This window comes from Malaclemys terrapin, chromosome 1 (assembly GCF_027887155.1).
Source record: "Malaclemys terrapin pileata isolate rMalTer1 chromosome 1, rMalTer1.hap1, whole genome shotgun sequence".
Taxonomy (NCBI): domain Eukaryota; kingdom Metazoa; phylum Chordata; order Testudines; family Emydidae; genus Malaclemys; species Malaclemys terrapin.
Genome location: NC_071505.1, coordinates 233,921,033 through 233,947,929, shown reverse-complemented (window position 1 = coordinate 233,947,929; position 26,897 = coordinate 233,921,033). Strand labels below are relative to the sequence as shown.

Below are 26,897 nucleotides of genomic sequence, written 5' to 3'. Positions count from 1 at the left end.
ATGTGCCACTGCTGTACGTGTTTTCCCTTACCTCCCCCTATCCAGGGTGATATACAAGATAAAGACGGAACAATCCAGAGTCATCCTGATAGCTCCCATGTGGCCCAGACAAACTTGGTTCCCTTACCAGTTGAAGATGGCGGTATGCCCACCACTCACTCTTTGCCCTTTTTCATATCTCCTGTCTCAGGATGCAGGACCTACCCAAACTTGGAGATCCTCCACCTGAAGGCATGGCTCTTTCACGGTTTCAGGACAATGAAATGACCTGTTCGGAAGATGTAAGGGACATATTATTAAACAGCAGAAGGTAGACTACATGTTATACTCTACCTGCACAAATGGAAGAGATTCCACATATGGTGCCAGAATGAGCAAACCATGGTTACCACCTCCCCCTTACCATTGGTACTAGATTACATACTGGAGCTAAAGAAATTGGGTCTATCCTCGAGCTCACTTAGAGTACACCTTGCAGCCATCACGGCTTTCCATCACAAAGTTGATGGGTACTCAATCTGCATCCATCCTATCACTAAATGATTCCTCAGGAGAATTCAGAACCTCTATCCTGAAATATAAGCCCTCGCCCCACCTGGGAACTTAATCTAGTACTACGCTGTCTTACTGGTCCCCCGTTTGAACCCTTGGTGACATGTTCACTTGTGCACCTATCGATGAAGGTGGCTTTTCTCATCGCCATCACATCTGCCTGATGAGTAGGAGAACTAGGGGCTCTCATGGCATACCCCCCATATACAGTCTTTTTCAAAGACAAGGTTACTTTAAGACCACATCCTAAATTTCCACCTAAAATGCTTTCCTCATTCCACGTGAAGCAACCTGTCTACCGTCCATCATTCTTCCCTAAACCTCATGAGAACAAACGAGGCAATGGTCCATACTCTAGATGTTAGACATGCATTAGCATTCTATCTTGAAAGGACAAAACCCTTCAGAAAGTTACCAAAGCTATTCCTTTCTGTTATGGAAAGATTGAAGGATCTGCCATATCCAAGCAGAGGCTCTCAAAATGGATTTCCGGGTGCATTCACCTTTGCTACGGCCAACATGATCTGCAAGCCACCCACCCCCAGGCAATGGCACACTCCACCAGATCGCTCTCCAATTCGATAGCCTTCATAAACAATGTACCCATCATGGACTCTGTAAAGCAGCCACTAGGGCATCAGCCCACACGTTCATGGAGCACTACCCAATTGAACAAGTTGACTTCGAATGCTCTGTTAGGACTCTGTCTTATCCCCATTTGAAAAGCCCCTTTCTTCCACCAAGAGACACTGCTGTATAGTCACTAAAGTGGAGCATCCACAGGGATAGCACTCGAAGAAAAGAGGGTTACTCACCATGTGCAGTAACTGAGGTTCTTCAAGATGGGTGTCCTTTTGGGTGCTCCACTACTCACCCTCCTCCCTTCTACTTCAGAGTTCAGAGAGGTTTCAGAGTAGCAGCCGTGTTAGTCTGTATCCGCAAAAAGAAGAACAGGAGTACTTGTGGCACCTTAGAGACTAACAAATTTATTAGAGCATAAGCTTTCGTGGACTACAGCCCACTTCTTCGGATGCATAGATGCACTCTGTGGTGGAGAAGGAACTGAGGGCGGTTTGGTTGCACAGCGCAATGTAGTTGCCAGGCATGGCGCAAGACTGGGAGAGAGCATGTGCGGCCCAAACGGGCATTGCTACTGAAAGTCTTCGATCACCGGCATAGGGATACAGATTCAACTAAAGTGGAGCCCCCATAGGGACACCCATTTTGAAGAACCTCAGTTACTGCACATGGTGAGTAATCCTCTCTTCCAGCCCCTTGATATTTAAGTTATACTTGTTTGCACAGCCATTGAATACTGAATTAGTGCAAATTTTACTACTTTACCACTTCGATCAATTTTCTGACCAGCTGACACTCAACATGTAATTTACACCATGTCACTGCTTTATCATGAATTAGCTCCTGTAATTGCTAGAAAAGAGCTGATGGTCTATTTTTAGCAGTGTAACAGTATTTTGTGTATACCCCTCTCTCTTTCTCTCTCATTTGGGTTTTTAGGTTGGAAGTTCTACAAATACACTCAAAGCACTTCAGATTGCACTTGCTGATAGTGACACTCAAGCCATTTATCTTCTGACTGATGGGAGACCTAACCAGGTATTTGTGAAACAAGAAAACAGAGATGGGGTAGTGTGATGATGTGGTGGTAGGATGCCAAAGCACAGCTATAGGAATGAATAAAATATCCAGCAGGCTCAATCTTGTGTGGCTGTCTGTTGCAAAGTTGATGAATTCTATCTCTAAACTAGTGGTAGTGGGGGTTATGGGTTTATATCCTGAACTCTCTTACAGCAACCCTGTTTTATATGATGTATGGCACTTAATTTAATTCTATAGGAAGCTTTTTTAACCAGCTAGTGGTTGGCTAAAAGGCTGAAGGGATATCTTAAAATCTAAGATTAAATAGTAAAATTTGTATATAAGGTAATATTAAGAGAAAAATTCTCATGAATTAAAAAAATGCAGAAAAATTGAAAATCCAACAATATATTTGGATTTAAAGATTCCCCTGCAGTGTTACAACTGAAACATTGCAGTCTTGTGCACTGCATGAGAACCAGAAAGTGGAAATGACTAGTAAGTCGATAAAGAGATGGCCCTTCAGCTACAATACTTCCTCCCACCCCCAAATAACACCTACAAAGTAGCCATGTAGATCCTCTCCCATCCATTTGCTCGAAGCACATAAGGGCTAATCCATCTCTGGAGAATTGATGTTGTAGTAAATATTGTAGGCAGAAAATTAGCTGTTGACTTAAATTTATCTTAGATTTTTTTCAAGTATCTATGCTATCATAAACTGCTGTTTGTTTAATGTAAAACATCTCTTATTGATCACATTGGGTCAGATTCTCATTTCACAAGGTATAGTCCTGTAATAACTTCAGACTCTTGGTTAATATAAGGTGGAAGTGAAATCAATATTTGTGCCAATATGTTTATAGCAGATGAAGTTGTGTTATTTTAACACAAAATGGCTTGAGTTTTGAGAAGATATAATGTAGCAAACAAAAACTGAAAGGAAAGCACCTCTTGTTCACCTACAAGTGCTATAAAAGAGACAAAATTGAAAATTTAAGTTACAGTACATGGTGAAAACTGGCCAATATGCTGATAAGGGCATTTTTAAAATAATTCATTTACCGAGGAAAATTCAGCTCAGTTGCAACATCTGGCATTCAGCAAAGTCTGGATATTACTTAGATTAAAAACTGAGTTGAATGATACCTGAAGTGAATTGTTCAAGCTCACATGATAAATCAGTGATTCAGGTAGTGTTATAAACCAGAATCCTCTTGGATCTTTAGGAAAAAGTGCAAATATTTTTCTTTTTCTTTGTGTCTTAAGCAGCAGGGATTGGTCCTACAAGCAGCCCCCTGGCTAATGAAATTCTGTACAGTGTTTGTTAAATAGTTGTTTATCTGCAGCATATTTAACACTATTTATTATATATTTTTTATTTTTACAGCCACCAAAAACAATTCTGGCCCAAATCCTACTTCGTCATAAAGTTCCTATTCATACCATATCTTTCAACTGTGATGATACGGAGGCCAATAAATTTTTGCATGAACTATCAACTGAAACAGGGGGGCGGTTTCATTACTATAATATTTATGTGATGGATCCTGAAGCTCCAGAGCCTATTGTGGTGAGTATTTCAAACTAAATATGAGAGTATGAATCTTCATGGCATGTTAAGGCGCAACAGAGCTTACATATATGCAATTTGATAAGTATGTGACTTAGGAAAGAGACTAATCACTTAATCACAGTCAGGCTAAAGTGATCTTAAAGCACCAGGCCTGCCATTGCTCAGTGATAGAATTTTATTAGGCCATAACAAACCTAAATCACAAATATTATTTAATATATATGTATATGGTTATTGTTAGTTGAAAAACATATGGAGGTCAAATTCTGCCCTGGAAAAAGCAGGTGTGATTCCTGGTGTCTCAAATGGAGTTATGCTTACACCTGAACTGAAATTGATCTATGATTTTTTACTTCAACAATAAATGTCCTGTTAATTAATATGAGCATATATAGCTAAAGAGAGTTTCATGCCTAACATTTTGACATACAGTTGCCGCTGGGGGGAGAGGGTACAGGAGGGAATAAAACCATATCCATAAGCACTAAATTTACAAAAACAGCACAGACCTACCAAGTGTAACTAATAAGCTCAATCTAAAAATCCCCAGTAGTAAATTTCTTCATGGACTTTTAGAAATAATCATGTTTTTTTTTAAATATTCTTGTTTTGAATTAAAGCATACAACCAATTAATTAGTTCCCCAAACACAAGGAAAAGTGGAATAAGAACTAGCATAATTAGGAACAAGAGAGTAGAATGAAATTTTGGACATCACAGACAGTAATTCAGAAAAGCAAAACTAGAAATAATGCAATTCAAAATATTCCATAGGATGTACTAGATGCCCTTATAGTTCAGCTGATGTGGATTATGTGAATCCAGAATGTGTTGGAAAGGTTGGAAGGATGAAGTTTGTATCATTCGCATTCTGTGCTCTTGCACTAGTGGGGCAAATATTAGAGCCATCTTTAGAATTTACTCTCTATCCCATTCCTGGTCCAAAAGAGCCCAAATCTGTTCATCTTCCAGTCATGCTTTGAGGTGCACCTCTTTATCCCAAGTTTTGGAGAAGCAGGGACATGATAAAGATGGTATTTTGGGTGTGGTGGGTATTAGTTTGGTTTCATGTTAATCTCTTGTAGGTTATTTACTTATTTTCTTGTCTTAAAGTTGAGGAAAATTGCTGGTTTTATCTTTTATATTACTGTATATTTAATTAAATCAAAGGCACCTTAAGATCAGTATGAGTGGTTTTCCCCCCATGAACATTAGTTAAATATAAACAATAATAAATATTAAGGACTGTCTAATAATACTAATGACTGGTTAAGAGAATATATACATAATACAACCATTTTTAAAAAAAAGGCTGTCAATAGAGCTGATGCAAAATGTTTCTGAAGAAATGGAACAATGTACTATTGCCATCAGTAAATGATGGGCATGTGACTATAGCAGCACTTTTCTCCAGTAATCATTTAGGGTAGATTCTCCACTGCTTTGTACCTGTTGTAGTTACTTACCCCTGTGCAAAGTTGGTGTAAAATACTACCATTCTGCACTAGTAATGTTTTTACATCCAGTTTTCACTCAATCTGCACAGGTGAGATTACTACAACAGGCACAACACATTGTGGAATTAGGTCCTTAATATATTAGGGTATTTGGGGCATCTAAAAATATTATCAAACATGAACCTGATGTTTAGATGCGGGTGAAAAGTGCCAGGGTGGGTATGAACGGGGTCAATGAAGTACAGGTTTTCTACTTTTCCCTGTACCTCTTTTTGTTATCTTGTGAGTGCTGTATATGATTTTCCTGACATGTTTAATTCTGATACAATCTCTTAATTTAAGTTAAAAGCCTTATTTATACTGCTAGTCCTTACTCTCAGTAGTGGGTGTAACACTGGCATGAGATCAGAATCATGCCTATTTGATTGATATGCTGCTGTAATTGTTTGAAAAATAAAAAAATGTATCTTTAATGTGTAACAGTAAAAGGGAAACCACGTCAGTTACTGGAGCTTAGCTGTAATATAATACCACCACTAAACACGGACAAGGGAAGCAAAAGGTGTGTAACTAAAAGCTTGGAGCAACAGGGCTATCCATGTGGGTTTTTTTTTTTTTTGGCGTATGTAAAATTTTTCAAAGAGATAACTGGTTTGTTAGGTAATTGCAGTCTTCTTCTTAAGAAAATTACATAGCTTACATTGTCTTGCCAAATACACTTTAGTGCTATTTTTTGCCATCAGCTTGCTTCTCCTTTGCTAAAGGATATTTCTCTGTGGGAACATGAAATTACTGCCATCATCATTTTCCTCCCTCTTAATTTTATGCTGATAGTCAGTCTATGTTTGGTGAGTGACCAAAGCAAACTCTGTTTTAGAAATGAGGGAAACTCTTTGAGGAAAAAATCAAAATCATCCAAAATGTCATTCCCTTTTTCTACACCCAAACTTATTTATTGGATTGTTTCTGTTAAGAAATGAAGCTTGTTTTAAGTGTAATTATAATAACACATTTGATTTTTATTTTGGCAGAGTGAAGATATATACCTTTTAAAAAGAGAAATTGAACAGGGGGAAAGCGATCTTGAGAAAGTGCAAACCTTTCATACTGAATGCCTGATGATGAACTGGTATAATGGAGAAAAAGATTGTGAAAATAAGTATGTCCTCAAACTGTCTTTATGCCTCAGAGTGCTCTATAGGTTATGCAAGCTACCTGTTACATTTCTTGTCTTGTCTTCATTTTGCATTTTTCACATCTAACATTCTCCTTAAGATGTTTTCCTTTTGCAAAGAAAGGTTGAAAAATCTTTAATTAATACTATTGTAAGAATCTTTATGAAAAAAAAAACAAGTCTGGAAGAAAAAGATGATAAAAATGTATTGCTGGGAATTGGAACAAAATGGTGTGTGAGCCAAGGTGGCAGCAGTAACATGAACCAGTTCAGATAGTGTGAGTATTCTTCTGCCTCCTGCAGACAGTACATGCTTGGAAAAAAACAGTTTGTCCCTTCAGTTTGATCCCACAGAACACGTTTGTACATTCATTCCATATGGATCCTTATGGTCTCAGTTCAGTCCCCCCCTCAAATACCACTACATTCAACACCAATTAACAAGCTCATTGAAAGTCTAATTGGACAAAGAGTGAATGTGCATGAAGAATGAATGTCCCTAGAGATGTCCTTTAGGTCATGGAGGATGGAGGCAGATTCTTAGGGGACTGGGGGAAGTTTTCACCGCTGCTGATTACGCAGTTTCCATTTTATAGAAATTCAGAGATCTTAGGTCTCCAGGTATATCAATTGGATACCTTACAAGAGCACTAAATAAATAAAAAGGAGGAAATTATTTCAACTGATGCCCACTTCATTTGTGTACTACAAATACAAAAACAAAAAAATTACATCTTAAAAAAGGATTTCAACAATTAATGAAAACCATCTCCTGCCTTAAAAAAATTATTTGAATACAAGCAAAAGTTCATGATTTATTGTTATAGAGGATGTGCAGAATGATTTAAGATGCATGGAAGGAACGGCCAGCAGGTCAGTAGAAAAAAAATATGTAAAGTGCTTATTTCAGGGCATGTTGTTGTTGTTAACATTGGTAGAGACGTTTATATCACTTATTATTTATAGGATGGCTCACTCTCCTCCCTCCACCCTTGGGAATTCAAAGCAGCTATAATAGAATAGCCTGGCCTCAGTAAAGGATAGACTATTTACATGTGTATCAGGGTTTTTTACATGAACCTTTGAAAGTAAAACTAACATTTTTTAACCTATTTATGAAATCAAGACCGTAGTAAAATAATATGAATCATTTGTAGTCTTGCAGAGCATTTGAAATCAGTATTTAAGTGCTGCATGTGTTTAAACTTAACGTTTGAAAAGTGGTTCCTTACAAATGCATTTATACTCTTGAAGGTTATTCACTTGCTTGTTTCTTGTCTTTATCACTCATAAACAGGCATCACAAGCAGACTCTTACTGCATCCTCTGTAACCACACACATTCAGGAGCTGAACACCTCTCCTATCAGTAGGCCATACTGTGCCTCAGAAGAGCCATTGCTGACTTCACACAAGCGTACAGTAGATGTATGGCAAACTCGGTGTGACAGTCCAGTCAGAAGGAAGACAGCACTCTATGCAGGTAACTATCTAAAATGAAGCATGTAGATATTATTCAACAGAATTTATTCATCCACTGTGAAGTGATTCTGTCAGTAATAAAATAAAAATTCCTCAGCTCTGTTGCAAATAAAACATTTGATTATTTAAACAAAACATTATCTTAAAACTCTAATTTATCTTCCATCATTTTTGCATTTTGTTCATCTTGGACATTTACTCTAGACTGGTCAGTGTCCAGTCATTTGCACTTTCTGGTACAGTGCTGTGGTGGTTGGTTTGCACACCCTGCAAGGGAATGCCTAATTGAAACTATTTTGATTGAAATTTTAAAAATACAGTGTAAGCAGTTCAGTTAATAGTAGGCATCTAACCCCTCTCTCTTTTTAATGCAAATAAATGAATCATTGTTTGTGGTTACCGTGAAGACCTCGTGTGTGTGTTTTATTAGCTACAGCATTAATTAAAAAAACCTTGGGAAAGTACAGAGAACCAATTGGAGCTGAAGTATTGTTACCTGTGAGGGCTTGTCTAAGACAGTTCATTTAAGAACATGGGATGAAAACCAAAGAAGTATTATGTTTTCAAGAATTGCAGGCAGCCATTTGATTTGTAGATTAGTTGTCCTTTTCTCTCTGTCTGAATACCTGCAGAGCAAACAAAGACTAGTCTGCTCAGGACCCTGGGCCATCGAGTGAGGTCCTGTGAAGAAAGACCAGATGAGAGGATATCTCCTGAAAGAAAGGGTTGTTTGCTCAGAAATAGCCTGAAATCTGCCACTATTTTTAAAGGCAAGTTATCACAACTGGGGGAATTGAAGTCACTTATTCTAATTCGTTTAGATCTTGTGGTACCACATTTAAGACAGAGCTGAGTTGTTGATGAGCTTGTAAACTGCAGTAAAAAGAATTCCGACTGGGTTTCACTGACCTGGTCAAGGAAGCATTTTCAGCAGGATGGTAAATTTGAGATATTAAAATATGATGGATACTGATGGAAAATTGAATACAATTTCACACATCTGTAAATAGCATTCAGTTTAGCATCATCTGCAAGGGAAAGAATGGTCTGGTTTTTTTGGAAGGACCTCAAGATCCTTGCACACTGTCTATACACTGTCTCTTTGGCAGGGTCATTTTCCATGAAAGTGGTGCAGAATACTTTCATTGAAGACTGCTGAAGGCACATCTGAATCACAGTTGTTTTTCCTGAAAAGGGTGCACATCTAAGATATGTTCATTGTAATCAAAGAAACATGAACATTGTATATTAGCTTAAAGAGACGGCAATGACACCATTTTATGTTACTATGGCCTGAGTTGAGGAACAAGCTTGGTGAATCTTCCTTCTTGAGTTAAAGGCTATAAATCTAAACAAAGTATAAAATAATTTTGAAATGATAAAATTAGGGTTTGTCTACATTGGCACTTTCGTTGCTAAAACTTATTGCCTGGGGGTGTGAAACACCCCGTGAATGACAAAAGTTGTAGCGACGAAAAGCGCTGGTGTGGACAGCGCTTCATTGGTGGGAGCCGCGCTCCTGGCGATGAAGCTACCGGCCCCTTGTTGGAGGTGATTTTCTTTTGCCACTGGGAGAAAGAGTGGCCCCATAGCGCACCTTGCAACGGCATGGCTGCATCGACACAGCCATGCCCTTGTAAGTTGCACAGTGTAGATATCTTACACAGTGTAGACATAGCCTTAGTGCTTATGTACTTTTACATTTTTTGTTTTTATTAGTTCTTGTGACGTGTGAGTGGTCAGGCACCACGACTGAAACACAAGAGAGATTAATTCTCATGAATAAATTTAGTAGCTGGAATAAGCATTATTGTACAGCCTTATAGCACTTCTAATAGGCTCAGATAGAGCCGATGCTAATTACTTTGTGGTGTGTGTGTGTGTGTGTGTGTGTGTGTGTGTGTTTGTGCAAAACCATTACATGATGCCTTTGTAAATTTGTAAATGTTTTTCCACAGAGGTGAATACACAAAAGGTGGCAAAAAGAACATCTAAAGAGTACGTACATGTGTCACACACAAGTGGTAGTAGTTTATATTTCTTTATTTTCCATAACTGCTATATTACCAAATATATTTCTGTTTGATATTACATCTATACGTAGACTTTAGTAAGGCATTTGATACGGTCTAGCATGATATTCTTTTCGATAAACTAGGCAAATACAATTTAGATGGGGCTGTTTTAAGGTGGGTGCATAACTGGCTGGATAACCATACTCAGAGAGTTGTTATTAATGGTTCCCAATCCTGCTGGAAAGGAATAACAAGTGGGGTTCCGCAGGGGTCTGTTTTGGGACCGGCTCTGTTCAATATCTTCATCAACGACTTAGATATTGGCGTAGAAAGTATGCTTATTAAGTTTGCAGATGATACCAAACTGGGAGGGATTGCAATTGCTTTGGAGGACAGGGTCATAATTCAAAATGATCTGGACAAATTGGAGAAATGGTCTGAGGTAAACAGGATGAAGTTTAACAAAGACAAATGCAAAGTGCTCCACTTAGGAAGGAAAAATCAGTTTCACACATACAGAATGGGAAGAGACTGTCTAGGAAAGAGTATGTCAGAAAGGGATCTAGGGGTTATAGTGGACCACAAGCTAAATATGAGTCAACAGTGTGATGCTGTTGCAAAAAAAGCAAACATGATTCTGGGATGCATTAACAGGTATGTTGTGAGCAAGACACGAGAAGTCATTCTTCCGCTCTACTCTGTGCTGGTTAGGCCTCAGCTGGAGTATTGTGTCCAGTTCTGGGCACCGCATTTCAAGAAAGATGTGGAGAAATTGGAAAGGGTCCAGAGAAGAGCAACAAGAATGATTAAAGGTCTAGAGAACATGACCTATGAAGGAAGGCTGAAAGAATTGGGTTTGTTTAGTTTGGAAAAGAGAAGACTGAGAGGGGACATGATAGCAGTTTTCAGGTATCTAAAAGGGTGTCATAAGGAGGAGGGAGAAAACTTGTTCACCTTAGCCTCTAAGGATAGAACAAGAAGCAATGGGCTTAAACTGCAGCAAGGGAGGTTTAGGTTGGACATTAGGAAAAAGTTCCTAACTGTCAGGGTGGTTAAACACTGGAATAAATTGCCTAGGGAGGTTGTGGAATTTCATCTCTAGAGATATTTAAGAGTAGGTTAGATAAATGTCTATCAGGGATGGTCTAGACAATATTTGGTCCTGCCATGAGGGCAGGGGACTGGACTCGATGACCTCTTGAGTCCCTTCCAGTCCTAGAATCTATGAATAAATCTCACAATCTCTTATTTTTAGTTCTCTAGATACATCTTCAGCTCATTGGCTAAAGACTCATGGCTTGGTTGCTAGACGACTCACCATAATGGATGCCTTAGCCCCTACAGCTGTTCCTCACAGCACTAAATACATCCCGGTTTTAGACAAACATGTTGTTTCTAAAGTATTTGATGAGGTAAAACTCTTATGCTGTTTCAGGGGAAACTTAAAATTTGCTATTGTGTTTATTATTTTATTATTCATTATTTTTTTTATTATTCATCTAGATAAATATTGAATAAGTATGTCCTCAAGTGTCCATAGCAGAATGTGGGTTATTCACAGTAAATGTACTGTATACATTTGGAAATATTTTTTCAAAATAAATAATGATAAAACAAATTTATTAATTCTGTTTCCTGCAGGGTGACAAGATAATAGAGCTTAATGCTAGTTGCATTTCTTGCCTATATACCAGTTGGTGCCAGCATGCAGCCACCAGGTGTTCAAAAATTATTCATGGGCCCTAGTCATTAATGATATTTGTTAAATCATTGGAGTTCTGAATTTTGGGCTGTTAGTCAGCTAGTAAACTGGTTACGCTTTCCTGGATCACTGAGTTCTCAGAGCCACACATGTTCTCTAGAGTGCTTTTAGAAAAGAACAGAATGAAATGATCTAGGATCCCATCTTGATAGGTGCCTCTTGTAAGATTCTGAGTGTTAACAATTCCCAATGAATTATTTGTCATGAAATGTGAACCTATGCCCTCCCCAAAGGGCCATCCATGTTGTGGAAGGTTACCCCTGGAGGAATTCTTAAATTGGTGTATTCTCTCTATACATGCTGAGAATTTGTTGCAGTTCATTCTAAACAATAAATGTTTTACAAAAACAACACAGCAGTGGAAAAGCTGGAGAGCATGAGCTTAAATTGAATAATGAGGAGGTAAAGGCTTTGTGAATGAGATATGATGTAAACCTGAGTGAAATATTCATAACAAAATGTGAACCTACATACAATTTAAGATGTTTTAAATTTCAGTTTTAAATTCCAACTTGAGTGCATTTTTAAGGGAATTTTTGCTGTAATATTCAGATTTTTAAAGAAAAAAATAGGCTCACTATTTTAGTGAAAATAGCCACACACAAAAATCAAGCTTGTTTCTGATATTAAAAAAGGGGGAGCGACATTTTTTAAAAGAAAGATGTCTTTTTGCCTCAAAAACTTACATAAATGTACACATTTTCATATTTCATATGTGAAAAGAGCCTTTTTGCCAAAACCGAATAAAGCAAAACTTGTGTGAACCTGCGCAAAACAGTGAATTTGGATATGAAATGTCACATAACAGAAGCTGGGAATTTTACACAACTCTAATGGGCTGTTTCCAGGCAATTGTCACCGCTCCCTATGCCCTTTCCTACCAGCTGTTCTCTTCAGGTCTCCCCATGGAGAGTTTCCCAAGCACTCCCTGCATCTTTCCAGGATAGTCTTGAAAATTTGTTATAACTGCTGCTTGAAAGAAGCACCTTGTAAAAACTAAAAGCCTTCTAGAATAGTTTGAGCCACCTCTGCAAACGGTATTTTAGAGAAATATTTTATCTAGATATTATTGAGCCAAATTCATCCACAGGGATGAATGAAGGCCATTATATTTGAAATGAATATAGTGGTATAGCTGTTAGCAAACAATGCAATATTTGTAGGCATTTTTGGGTTTGGGGACATAATTACAGATAGAGATGGGCAAATTTTTTTCTTATGAGAAAAAAATAGTTTATTTGCTGAAAAATGCAGTTTTGGTCGACGCAAAACTATTCGTGAATCTGGCTTGATAGTTTTGTTTGGGGGAAAGTTTTTCAGGGTCAGTTTGAGGGAGGTAAGAGTGAGTTTGTTCCACTTTGTATAAATACTTAAATATTCACTGAGCCAAAGTGAGAGTGACTCTTTAGCTGGTGATTAAAGCACTCACTTGGGGAGAGAGGGGTAAGAGATGTGGATTCAAACTCCTCCTTTTAGTCAGGCAGAGGGAAGATTTAAATCCACATCTCCTAGGTCAGTGCCTTAAGCACGAGGCTATAGAGTCACTTTCACTTTGGCCCACTGAATATTTAAGTAGTTAAAGTGGAACAGCTTCAACAGGAGAGATTGAGAGCAACCCACCCAGAGTAGCCTATAGCCTGTCGATAGATGCTTACCTGGCAGGGCTGTGATTTGAATTCAAGTCCCTGCTCCAGAGTGGGGATTTGAATCTGGGTCTCCCACATACCATTTTCCTAACCACTGAACTAAAGGTTATAAAGGGAAACACACATACCCGACCTGAAACAGACTTTTCCAATTTGCTGACAAATTCCAAACCTTTTTGGAAATGAACTGATTTTCTCTGATCTTTCAGTTTGGTGGCTGAATCAAAAAATCAATTATTTGCCCAGCTCTAGTTAGAAGCAGTTATAAATGAACACTCCTGTCCTGCCAACTATTTTTACAGAGAACTTCCCCACAGCTTTCATTAAGACATCGAGTGAATAACTCAATGGTAGGTTATGGCCTGAAATGCTGAAGCCTGCATTATTGCAGGTCACGAATATGCTGTATGTAAAGGAAGGAAAGGAACTAGAACTACTAATAAATGGAGTCAACAGAATTACCTTTATCAGCCCTGGAACTCAATCTCCTTTGGAATCCATGCCAACACTTGAAGGAAAAGCTGAGAATAGGGTGTGACTTTAATTATAAATAGGGCCCTACAAAATTCACGGCTTTGAAGAATGCATCACGGACTATGAAATCTGATCTCCCTGTGAAATTTGGCTATTGTAGGGGAGGGTGATCTCCAGCTGCTAGTCTTGGCTGGGCTGGGGAGAGACAGGACTTCTTATTCCCCTGCAGGGGCAGCTCCCGGGGTCAGGTCAGACTCACCACTGGGAACCTCCCCTGGCTGCAGGAAGCTCCGTGGCTGCTGGCTTGGAAGCCAAGCTCTGAAGGCAGTGCTGAGGTAAGGGTGGCAATCCCGTGACCCTTTCCCCTCTCTTTTGGGTCGGGACCTCCATGGTTACAACACTGTGAAATTTCAGATGGCAACATCTGAAACCACTAAATTGACTATTTAAAAAATCCTATAATTGTGAAGTTGACCAAAATGGACCGTGAATTTGGTAGGACCCTAATTCTAAAGCTTGAGCAGGAATTATGAGGTTGCGTTAAGAATCTTGGTTGCTCCTATACTTGAAAAGGCTCCATTCAGAATCATAAATACGTACACAATTGTTGGTATTTTTTTAGAGGACATTATTTTTATTTTCATCCTCTACAAACATTAATGCACTAACATCAGATTTATTGTTTTGGAAATAGAGAAGCAAGCAAAAAGGTTGCCATGGCAATTCTTCATTAACATCATGCTCATGTGCTCTTTCATTTTTGTGTGCCCTGGCAGTTTCACCTGAGCTATTTCAAAGAGATTAATTCATTACACAATGCATCAGTTTCATATCCAGAATAAAAGGTGTTCTGGCTGTTTAGCATAATGTACAGTCCCCCTCTAGTAGTTCTGGAGGAATACTTCTCTGTAGATTCTTTTGTGTATCTGCTTTGCAGATTGTGGTGTCTTTAATAAGCTTTATGTCATAATAATGTGTGTATTTTTGCTTATCCTTCGAATACTCAGACTATTATACCCATTCCTTGAGAAGTTATATTGAATTTTAATGTATTGTACTGTTGGGATAAAGGGTGGTGCTGGGGGGACGCATTCCATTGAAAAGGGAGCCTATGTGGAGACCGCAGCTTGAGCAAAACTGCTGATCTCAACTATGGCAGTATGGGATTGGAAAACAGGTGATGTCTCAAGTAAGCAGGTTCCAGGCTATTTAGGGCTTGAACTCCATCTGGAAATCCAGAGGCAGGCATTGCTTGTTGAGTATTTCCCCCTGAGCAAAGACTGATCTCATCTGTTTGGACAAAATACTCCACTTATGAACAACTGAGCTGCCATGTTCTCACTAGCTTTATCTTCTGAATGGATTTAAGGTGTAGTCCATTGTGAAGTGATTTGCTGTGAGGTGAGGTGACACAAATGCATAAATCTCAGTGAAGAGGTCATTCTCAGAAAGAAAAGATGGCAACCTTGGAGCCAGCCACAGATGGAGAAAAAGTCATCTGACTTCTGCTAAAAGATGATCATCTAGTAATAACTGGAAATCCAGACAGACTCCCATGATAGAGACACAAGTAACACATGGCAGAGACATACTTTCAGTTAGAGGCACTTTTTTTTTATTGCATCTTCTGATCGTTTTCTGTAACACATCAACATTACTTCAGTTTCATCAGGATTGAACTTCAGCTAGCTCTCTGTCATCCATGCTCCAAACTCAGATGGACATTGGGAAAGAGATTTAAATGCACCATTTGAGACAAAATAAGTTTTGCAGAATCTGTGTTGGTACATTGAACACAGTAGTACCTTCTTCCTGTACCCCATGTTTCATGTTTCCTTGTGGTACTGTGCACTGGAGTTTTTCCAGAATTACCCTGGAATAGTTTAGTTGTTTGAAGGGTTCTGGGAAGATGGGTTGGGTAATGTTGTTGTTTGGGGGTTGGGAAGTTGTGGGAGGTCTCGCTCCCCTCTTTTCTTTAAGATCCCTTATTAGGGTGTCTGGCTGTGCTATTTTTGTAATGAAGTGTGCTTCTGTAGATCCTGTCATACACCTAGAGCCAAATTTTCAAAGATATTTAGACACCTAAAAATGTAGATAGACACCATGTGCAATTTTCAAAAGTGCCTATGCAGGTGTGGCATCTAGCTCCCATTGAAATCAATGACATTGGTTTCAGTGGGAGTTAAGCATCTAACCTACTTCGATCTTTTGAAATCACAATAGGTACCTATCTGCATTTTAAGAACCTAAATATCTTGGTGGAATCTGCCCCTAGAGTATAAGATATGACATTTAAAATGTTTAAATAAGTAAATTCCCTATTTGCATGTTGTGTAAAAATAGATGGCAATAAGCTGGTGTTTTATACAGAAATATACAATATTGTATTAAAATAATACTGTATATAATATGTTCATGTTATAGATTCTGTTTGCATCCTTTCTGTGCTGCCCTTTAGCTATTAGATTAAGACTAGAGAGAGTGCTGCTCATTCCATTTAGAATTTAAATAGAGATTTAGCTAGCTTAATTTCCCTTGCCTCATAAGAATTCATTTGCAGGGTTCCAACATTTTATTTAAAGGGGTCACAGTAGCTACAAGACTTGTGTACATGCAGTACAAGAAAATTATGTCTTAATTCAGAAACAAATGTTATGTTTCAACCTCATTACCTTTGATCGGGATCAGTCTCATGGGTCTCCAAACACTTGATCACTCACATCAACTGCTTGGCTTTTTCTTTACTTTTCCTTTTTTTCCCTTTGAGATTTGCCTTGTGTATGTAAGGTTGGGGTATTCCAGTATTCTGGTAGATAAAGAATAACACGATAAATGAAATCTTTGCACTTTTTTGTGTTGTAGGTGTTACCCTTGGCCCATGTTAGCAATGACAAGAAGCGGATCACACTAATTAATCCTCAGGCAGTGAATCTTGATGCCTATAAAGAAAAACTGGAACAAGCAATTAAATCCTATGAAAGGTAAGTCTGCTCTTCAGATTTTCTCCATGTTGACAGACTGACTCATATGATGAATTGGGTTCATTTTACATCTCTGACTGTCTTATCTGTGCTTTGCTCACTAATCCATCTCCTCAAAGTTGTATTTTAACATTCTGTACATTTAAGCATTTTCAAACAGCCACCATTGTCTAAAAATGTATCCTACCAGAGAAATGTTTTCTTCTTTTCAAAAGTGTGGCATTAAAAGTAAATGAGCAGTCAGGGACACCATAAATATTACACTGCACACAGAATACACACATTATTCTTTTTAAGTAACCAAAATTCATTTTAATCTCAACTGTAATCTCAAAATGTTAAATGTAAAACAAAACCTTTTCTGAAATAGAAACATAATACAAATATAGCCAAGGCAATAAACAACAGGTGCCTAACATTAAGCTCCTAGATCCATATTTAGCTGCCTAAATAATTGTCCTGAGTTTTGCTGTTGACCGCTTGGCACTTTTGAAAATCAGACCACTTATTTAGGCTAACTATGGGTTTAGGAGCATCACTTTAGGCACCTGTGTTGTAAGATATTGGCCCTTATTTTTATGGGTTTTTTTTCAGAAGAGTTGTGTTGTGCTTATTGTTTGCAGGATCAGATAGGAAGTAGACGTTGAAAGGATTTTATAAATCTTAACTATTTATTTCTTGGCTTTTAAGTTTGTGGTTTTTGAAAATTATGTGATGATTAGTAATCTTAACAGGATTTTATGGACAAAAAACTTTAATAAACTACATGTCCAGTCAAATTTTATTCTAATAAAATGTACAGATTTAATGACTAATAAATTTATGACATCTGAGTCTTCCTTTCTTGACTAATTGTTGTGTTGGCTTCCCAAGTTTTAGGCCTTGTCTATGCTACAGAGTTTTGTCAACAAAAGGCAGCTTTTATCGACAAAACAATGGATGCGCACACACGATGATGTCACTCTTGGCAGCAAAAATGCCCTTCTTTGGCAACAAAATAAAACCACCCTGACGAGAGGCGTAAGGCTTTTTGAGCAAAAGTTTTGTTGATAAAGTGGCAGTGTAGCCACCACGCTTGCTTTTATTGCTTTAATTGGCCTCCGGGAGGTGTCCACAATGCCCGTCCTGACTGCGGTAGTAAGCAGTTTGAAGTCTGCTGTCCTGCAGCCAGGTAAACAGCCATCTGCCCCACCCCCTTTAAAGCCCTGGGAATTTTTGAAATTCCATATCCTGTTTGCTCGGCATGGAGAGGTCTCATCGCATCTTACCAGGTGACCATGGCGGCTTCATACAGCAAACACTCTCCTGGTTGGACCACTGTGGAGCTGCTGGATCTGCACAGTATTTGGGGAGAGGAGACTGTGCAGTCCCAGCTGTACTTCAGCTGTAGGAATTTTGATATCTACCGGTACGGGCAGATTTCTTGAGGCTTTTGTGAAAAGGGCGATGACTGGGACACGGTGCAATGCAGAGCGAAGATAAAGGAGCAGAGGCAGGTGTGCCATAAGGCGAGGGAGGCAAAACATCGCTCTGGTGCTGCACCCAAGACCTGCCAGTTCTATAAGGAGCTGGATGCTATCCTTGGCGGTGACCTTACCTCCTCCTCCAAGAGTCGCCCCATGAATACTTCGGTGGGCCTGGAGGCAACGGAAAGAGGACCTAACCCAGAGGATGAAGATATTGATGAAGAGGTGGTGTTAGATGACAATGAGGAGCTCCAGGCAGGGTCGTCCAGTGGGGCGTGCAGCCAGGAACTGTTTATCACTCCAGAGGACTCCAGAGGTTTCTAGCCAGTTTAAGCAGTTGCTCTTCAGTGAGCAAGAAGCAGGAGATGAGACATTTGGTAAGTGGCTGTGGTTTGTGTAGTGCAGAGGTGGGTTCAGGGTATAGAAATGAACAAGGCTTGCTGTGTTTCTGTGTGCTGGACATTTCCCTGTTCGGCTAATCAATATGGTGGAACAGGGTGTTGATGCACGCGGAGATCTCACTGGAATCCTCCAGAGAGATCTCTAGGAACCTTTCCTGGAGGTACTCGGCAATCCTCTGCTAAAGGTTCCTTGGCAGAACAGCTTTGTTCCTTCCCCAGTGGTAGGAAACTTTCCCGTGCCATTCAGCAATCACTTGTGCAGGTACCAGAGCAGCACATGGGCAAGCAGCATAGGGACCAGGGCGGAATCCACAAGTGTGTAGTAGATGTGCCCTCACTTCCCTGCTTACCCTCAGCAGTGAGATATCTGCTACAATGACCCCATACCTGCAGGGCCGGTGCAAGGAAGTTTTGCGCTCTAGGCGAAACTTCCACCTTGCGCCCCCCCCCCCCCCAGCCCTGCAGCAGCTCCCCGCCCCCTCTGCCCTGAGGCGCCCCCCCCCGCGGCAGCTCCCCCCTCTGCCCTGAGGCGCCCCCCCCCCGTGGCAGCTCCCCTCCCCAGGGAGCCGTGCAGCAGCTCTCCACCCCAGCTCACCTCTGCTATGTCCCCTCCCCGAGCACGCCGTCGCTGCTCCACTTCTCCCACTTCTCCACTTCAGCTGATTGGCGCCGCAAGCCTGGGAGGTGGGAGAAGTGTAGCGGTGACCGCGCGCTCAGGGAGGGGGCATAGGAAAGCTGTAAAAAAAAATTGGGGGCACCGCTTTTTGGCGCCCCCAAATCTTGGCACCCTAGGCAACTGCCTAGTTTGCCTTAATAGTAGCACCTGCCCTGCATACCTGTGGAAAAGTGTGGGAGAATTTAGAATTTTTTCCCAAGTTGGCTGCACTGCAACCCTTCCAGAGTGCTCTTTTCCCCATGTAGAGCACCCCCCGCTTCCAGCCAACACTCACCAGGCTTGGGATGTTCACCAAGGGTCAGTGAGAAAGTGATTGTTATGTTATCAGAGGTGTATTTTACTGAAATGTTTCAATGCTGTGCGTGAACTTAACAATCACATTTCTGTGCATTGTTTCTTGTGCTTCTGCAGATGTGGCCTTGAAGGACACCCCACACACACGGGCAGAGCGTCTTTTCCAGACAAGAAAGTGCCCAAGACGGAACAAAGAAGACATGTTACGAGAGGTACTGCAGTTCTCCAATGAAGAAAAAAGGGAATGCAGGGAGTGGAGGGAAGCCGAAAGGCAGGACAGAAAAGAAAATTAGGAGTTTGTTAAGGACACTACTGAGCAGATGGTTAAAGTCATGGAAGAGCAAACACAGATACTGAAGTCCTTAATAATGCCTCCGATTGAGCAGATGTGTGCCCGCCCTCCCCTGCAGCACATTCAGAACTCTTTTTTCCATGCCCCCCAAACTCCATCCACACATTCCTTTCTGCTTTCCAGGAGTTCTCGGTTTCCCATTCACTCCACCCTCTCGGACAACTTTCAAAATGATAGCTGGACCTACACACAGCTGAAAGTCTGCCCTTCCCTGGTTCCTCCTTTCCCACCAAGCATCTTTGTGTGTTTGTGCGTGTGTTGTTTTTTCTGAAATAAAAGCAAATTTTTGAACAATAACTAATCTTTATTTGTGTCATACAAATTGAGATAGCAGGCACTACCAAGCCATACACAGGCAGTTTAATCATTTGCTTACTGGAATTTAAGGCTCAAATTTCATAATTGCTTTCTATGAAAACTAGATGTAATGTAACATTGCAGTACCAATCACAGAGATGTACATTACTGGTTCTCATTTTCGAAGTGTTGCCTCAAAGCCTCCCTGATTCAAATAGGCCCCTCTGATAACCCTGGTATCTGGCTGCTCAAAATCAGCAGTGAGGCAGTCTGCCTCAGCACTCCACCCCTGAGCAAACCTTTCACCTTTAGCTACACAAATATTATGCAATGTACAACATGCGGCTATGACCATGGGTATAATATCCTCACTGAAGTCTAACCTGCCATAAAGGCATGGCCAGCGCGCCTTTAATCTGCCAAAGGCACATTCCACAGTCATCTGGCACCTATTCAGCCTGTTGTTGAACCACTCCTTACTGTTATCCAGGTTTCCTGTGTAAGGTTTCATGAGCCATGGTTTTAAGGGGTATGCTGGGTCTCCCAGGATCAATATGGGCATTTAAACATCCCCCACTGTAATCTTCTGGTCTAGAAAGAAAGTCCCTGCTTGCAGCTTTCTGTACAGGCCGGTGTTCCTGAAGATGTGTGTGTCATGCACTTTCCTGGACCACCCCGCATTGAAGTTAGTGAAATGCCAATGGTGATCCACAAGCACCTGCAACACCATGGATAAGTACCACTTCCTATTTATGTACTCCGTCGCAAGGTGATCTGGTGCCAGAATTGGAATATGTGTGCCATCTATCGCCCCTCCAGTTAGGGGAAACCCATTTCTGCAAAGCCGTCCACTATTTCACGCACATTTCCAAGAGTCACACTCCTTCGTAGCAGGATGCAATTAGTTGCCCTGCACACTTGCATTAACGCAGCCCTAATGGTCGACTTCCCAACTCCAAACTGATTTGCGACCCATCAGTAGCAGTCCGGAGTCGCAAGCTTCCACACTACAATTGACATTCACTTCTCTACCAATAGGGCAGCTCTCATTCTGGTATCCTTGCACTGCAGTGCTGGGGCGAGCTCCGCAGACAGTTCCAGGAAGCTGGCTTTCTGCATCTGAAAGTTCTGTAGCCACTGCTCGTCATCTTAGACCTGCATGACAATGTAATCCCACCATTCAATGGTTCTTTCCCAAGACCAAAAGCAACGGTCCACCGTGTGCAGCTGTTCTGTGAATGCCAAAAGAAATCTAAAGTTGTTCCTATCCATATTACACACCATGTCAAGCAACTGGGAGTCTTGTTCAGTTAGGAACTTCATGATTAACAATACTTCCCTCTGCGATGTGTTAATGACACTATCCGAGCATAGGAGAACAGAGCAGGATCCATCTCTTCATTCAAAGATGCCAGGATGCACAGCAAACAAGGTCTGTAGAAAAATGCCACAAAAGAAAGCCGGAAGCCTATGGAATGCTGGGATGGAAAACAATGCATCATGGGACACTGAGCTTGGTCCCAAGATGTGCCGCGATCTGCTCCACCTTCCCACAAGACCTAGAGGCAGAAGGTGTTGAGCTGCACTGTGGGATAGGTACCCACAGTGCACTGCTCACACTGTCGATGGTAGTGCCCCAAGTGTGAATGTGCTCTGCCAACAGAGGGAGTGAGTGTGAATATGAAATACCGATTTTTAGTATAGCGCTTTTTGTTTGTCATCATAACTTTTATCAACAAAACTATAGTGTAGGCAAGGTCTTACTCTCCTTCACAGATCTCAGTGTCTGATTCCATCCTTTGTGAAACAACAAATCCCCTTTCCATTCCCACTTTTTGTTGCCAAGTCCGTGTCTTGATCCACACTAAATACTTCTCTTGTATAACTACATCGCACAGGGGTGTGAAAAATCCACACCCTTGAGTGAGATAGTTACACCAACCTTAACACCCCATGTAGACAGTGCTATATCGGTGGGAGAGCTTCTCCTGTCAACATAGCTACCCCCTCTCAGGGAGGTGGAGTTATTAAGCTGACCGGCAGAGCGCTCTTCCATTCGCTTAAAGCGTCTTCACCAGATGCGCTACATTGGTGTAGTGTAGATCTGCCCTGTCTTTCATGGTCTTAAAGTAAAAACTGATTTGGAAACTGTTTATTTTGTATAATATTTATGGAAATCAATTAAGATATATTTGTTTTTATTTTGCACTCACTAGATTGAATGTTAATGGTTCTAGGGGGCCTGATCCAATGTTCATTGAAGTCAATGGGAATTTTGTCCTTGATTTTAATGGTGAGGTTCTGATAACTATTTCCATCTTGTTCACTACTGTGGAATGTATTGAAAAATAATCCTGGTTGACTTCAGTGGAGTTGTAAGGGGGAGAAAAATGTCTTCTGATAAAATATTATGAATGTTTTGCTGAAGAGCTAGAGCACAGGCCTGATTTTTAAAGTATTATGCCTGGTCTCTCTGAAACTTACTGACATGAGTGGTCTTTACTGATGCTAGTTCCATTGACTAAAGTGAGTCAGGGTTATTAGCATCAATAAGAGCTTGCAGGACTGGGCCCAATATTTTTACAAATATGTGTAAAAAATAAAACTGCTTGAAGGCATTAGTTGTTATGAGTATTAATACTAATGAAAATTTCAAAATGAACGTTTTAGCTGTTTTTCCTTTAGAAGTGAGTGAAAAATTATTCAAAACCAAAAATATTGTTTCTTCTTAATTCGTGAGACAAAAAAAATTGCTTCTGGAATTTTGCACTATGGAGTTCTCCATGGAAAAGGCATATACAGTAGAACATCAGAGTTACAAACACCAGAGTTATGAACTGAGCAACCACATACCTCATTTGGAACAGGAAGTATGCAATCGGGCAGAAGAGACACCCCCTTCCCCTCCCCACAAAAGCAAATAGAGTACCATACTGTGTTAAACGTAAAGTACTAAAAAAATAAATAAAGAGAAAGCAGCATAGTTAAGTTTCAAAGCTGTATTAAGTCAATGTTCAGCTGTAAACTTTTGAAAGAACAACCATAATGTTTTGTTCAAAGTTACTAGAGTTACAAAGATTTCAGAGTTATGAACAACCTCCATTCCCGAGGTGTTTGTAACTCAGAGGTTCTACTGTATGTACCAATTTTTAGTAAAAGCAGTTTTCTAAAATCCCAAATTCTCAAACTATAAATCCTTGAAACTAAGATTATAAAATCGAAACACTGGTATAATTAAACTATAGCATTGCAGTTGCAAGGCTGCAATGAAGATTTTAACAGTTTCAGCAAATATCATTGAGGATGGGGCTGGGGTACGTGTGAAAGGTGAAATCATTCCTTGCCTAAATATGTGGATGCCAAGTTTCGACCTATAGTGGATGTAAGTGACAAATTATAGCTCCACATTTCCATCTGAAACATCAATTTAACCATGTGCTATGAATACAGTATTACATTTCTGATAATTGAATTTGCAAGGTTTGCGAGGGTTCAGCTTGGTGAATAGTCGCAAATTTATTTTGACATCTATAAATTAGACAATATGTTAGTACGTGCCTGTTTCAAGAATAGAAGAAACCATGACAATAACCTCACCATACCTAGATTGATTATTAGCATAAAATTAAGGGGGGGGGAGTGATGGCAATAATTTCATGTTTCCACAGAGAAATATCCTTCAACAAAGGAGAAAAAGCTGGGATCTACAAAGAGTGTGATCTTGAATAGTTACAGACATTTACAAATGAGCTAGTTATGAATGTGCAGAATTTAGAAGTGTGAAATAGACAGCTGAGCATGCTAAGAATGCAGAATATGAATATACTAGTAATTTACATTCTGAAGGAGCTGGTTCTTGTTTTCCTTGGCAGATGAACTGAATCAGTCGGAAACCCATGTTCAGAATCTAATTTTGTATAGACTGTTGGGGATTTTTTTAAGTGCAACAGTTAATTCACTAAGATTGGAAAAAGACAAGTGTTTGGAAAGGTCTGAGTCTTCTCTGAAATGAACTGATGCTGGCTCAGACATTTGTAAACAATAATATAGCAGAGTTCACTTTTCTATATGATGGCAGCTAGGACCCCCAAACATTTGCTTCTGCATTGTGAAATAAAAGAGAGAGTTATGTGATGGCTTAATTGTTGGGATGTTGACATTTAGGGATACAATTGTAAATTTAAATTGGCTAGTAGAAACTTGTAATCTATGCCTAAAAAAAAAAAAAAAAAAAAAAAAAGACAAATAATCTGCGACAAAGGGAAAATACCTGCAGTGTTTTTAAAATGACAGAACTTGAGTGCTTTTGGGTAGGCAGTTCTGTTTTCACCACAGCAGCTTTTCTTAATGGGCAGAGTGGAATGAAGTAGAAATTGAAATGGTGAGATTGCATTTGATTTTTAAGTGGGGAAAAAAATCATTAACATTGCTTCTCCAAGTGCCTTCATGCTGAAGCTGTTAACTTGTCTGGGGGGGGGGGGGGGGGGGGACGACAGCTCTTGCCTGACATTAAATCAGCGCTGTTGCTCAGTTTAGATTACTGGGTGCTGGACTGAACTCTCCACTTAAATTCCAGCAGGAAACATTAGTGATTGCCACTAATCTCTCAGTGACCCTGAAATAATCATGTTGCTACCAGATGGAAGATGCTGTTTTCCTATATCCTTTTGCAGATGATAAATTCATAGTTGAATGATAAGAACACAGTTTGTGCTTTCAATATACAAATCATGGTAGAGATCTTTAGAACTGCTTGTTCTGGTTTATTCATTGATATTATGATAATCAGCCACACACTGACCTCATTCCCTCAGGAATTGTTTTCTTTTATTTATTAGGCGCCTAAATCTAATTATTTGGAGAGCACTATCTCAAGAGGAAAGAGACAAGTAAGTTTTCACCTTCTTCCTGTCTCAATAATTTAATTTTTGAAACATTTATTAATGGAATGGGAGCTACGTTGCTCAGCACCTTTGAGAATCAGGCCATAAATATTTAACACACTTTTTTGGCTGCTCTTGTCATGGCCAGTTTATTTTACTTTCAAGTATTTCCTGTCTACACCTTACTGGTAAAAATTGTTATGTGTGACACGGTAACATGTAAGCTTCAGGTTTTGGTTTGCCACCCACTGAGTTCAGGGCCGGCACAACCCATTAGGCGACCTAGGCGGTTGCCTAGGGTGCTAACATTTGGGGGACGGTGACTGCGGCGGCCGGATCTTCGGCCGCCCCAGTCGTCGTCGGTATTTTGGGGGTGGGACCTTCCGCCGCCTCTGTTGGGGGTGGTATTTGGGGGGCGGGACCTTCCGCCGCCTAGGGCGGCAAAAAAGCTGGTGGAGCTCCTGACTGAGTTACAAAGTGAGAGGATTTTTTCTCCCCCTTGCTGTTCACTTTTGTAAAAGAGAATAAGCACTTCCCCTTAACAGTGTTAATCTATGCTCAGTGTGAGTGGCAAGGGTTTGGCAGGACTGGGACATCATCATCTTTGGCATCAGCATAAACCCTTCTCTGCTTAGCCAGTGAGTAGCACTCCAAGGATTGGTTTGTGAGGGGATAAGCTATATCGATTATGAGCACCTTTACACTGGTATGACTGCGTCTACACTGGGGATTTGTAGCACTTTAATCAGATTGGGTTTTAAACTGATATAGTTAGAATGGTACAAAAACTGTATGTAGAACAGCCCTAAGACCAGTGAAGTTAGCACCTATTTACTTCACAGGGGCAGTGTACTGCTTAATTACTTAACATTTGTAAAGTGTCTTGAAAATGAAAAACATTACTACGTATAATTGTAAACTGTTGTAATTTTTTTAAAGGTTTGAGCAGGAGGAGTCAGTCTCGTATATGGAACACAAGGAAGCTTTGCTACAGGCCTTAGAAAATCTTGGTTGGCCTGTTTCTTATGATGATGTGACACTTTTGGAAGATGAGATTCTGGCAGGGTTAACATACATCCAACAAGCCTCTGATCTTCAGGAAGCTGCCAAAAAGGAGATTCAGAGAACCTCTGTATCGCACATCAACCACAGTAAAATGGTAGGTTGTACTAGCAGGACAATCAAACATTTTCTTTCAAATGTTCTTCAGTGTGTGCTCCTAGGATAATTTCACCTGTCACTTAGCTACTTGATAGGTTGGCACTAACCATAACTCTATACAAACTGGGGAAGAACATGCAGACTGAGTTGCTAATCATGCTTCTAAAAAGAGATGAAGCTGTAGTGATCACCTGCTATTTTGTAGAAAAGTTTGTTTCCCTATTGTAACTAGACCAGTAAGGGGTTGTGTCACCGCCTGCCCTGCATCTCTGGCATCTTAAATGCTAAGCTGCTGTGGCTCACAGTCCAGACACCAGCAGCCAGCAGACAAGCATACAGGTTACACCCTGTCTTCCACCACCCAATGACTTTCTGCAGGGTGACCCCAATGCCTCCCCAGTCCTGAATTTTCCCAAAACCGTCTGACCTGTAGTGCCCAACCCTCTTGCTAAACATTCACAGAAGGTATTAAGTTCATTGTTCCTTAAAGAGACAGTACCCAGCAGCTTATTAGCTTAACTTGGGTTAAGGTAATCTCTCTATTTGAATCAAAGCACGAAATTGGTTTATAGTAAAAGTAATAAAAGTGTATTAACAAAAAAGGTTTAAGTGATACCAAGTATAAGGAATAAAGCTAGAAAGGATTACAA

General features: G+C 40.1%; 1 protein-coding gene across 2 annotated transcripts in view; it reads left to right on the top strand.

The window, feature by feature from the left end:
- Window positions 1-26,897, top strand: part of VWA3B (von Willebrand factor A domain containing 3B) — a 125,728-nt gene that overhangs the window by 49,599 nt on the left and 49,232 nt on the right. For both annotated transcript variants that reach the window (XM_054009237.1, XM_054009246.1), the window contains 10 exons: window positions 2,071-2,169; window positions 3,542-3,724; window positions 6,216-6,343; window positions 7,656-7,840; window positions 8,472-8,609; window positions 9,798-9,837; window positions 11,110-11,266; window positions 16,599-16,717; window positions 25,042-25,092; window positions 26,026-26,245. In XM_054009237.1, coding sequence (XP_053865212.1) covers window positions 2,071-2,169; window positions 3,542-3,724; window positions 6,216-6,343; window positions 7,656-7,840; window positions 8,472-8,609; window positions 9,798-9,837; window positions 11,110-11,266; window positions 16,599-16,717; window positions 25,042-25,092; window positions 26,026-26,245 — 1,320 coding nt within the window. The remainder of the gene's footprint in view (window positions 1-2,070; window positions 2,170-3,541; window positions 3,725-6,215; window positions 6,344-7,655; window positions 7,841-8,471; window positions 8,610-9,797; window positions 9,838-11,109; window positions 11,267-16,598; window positions 16,718-25,041; window positions 25,093-26,025; window positions 26,246-26,897) is intronic.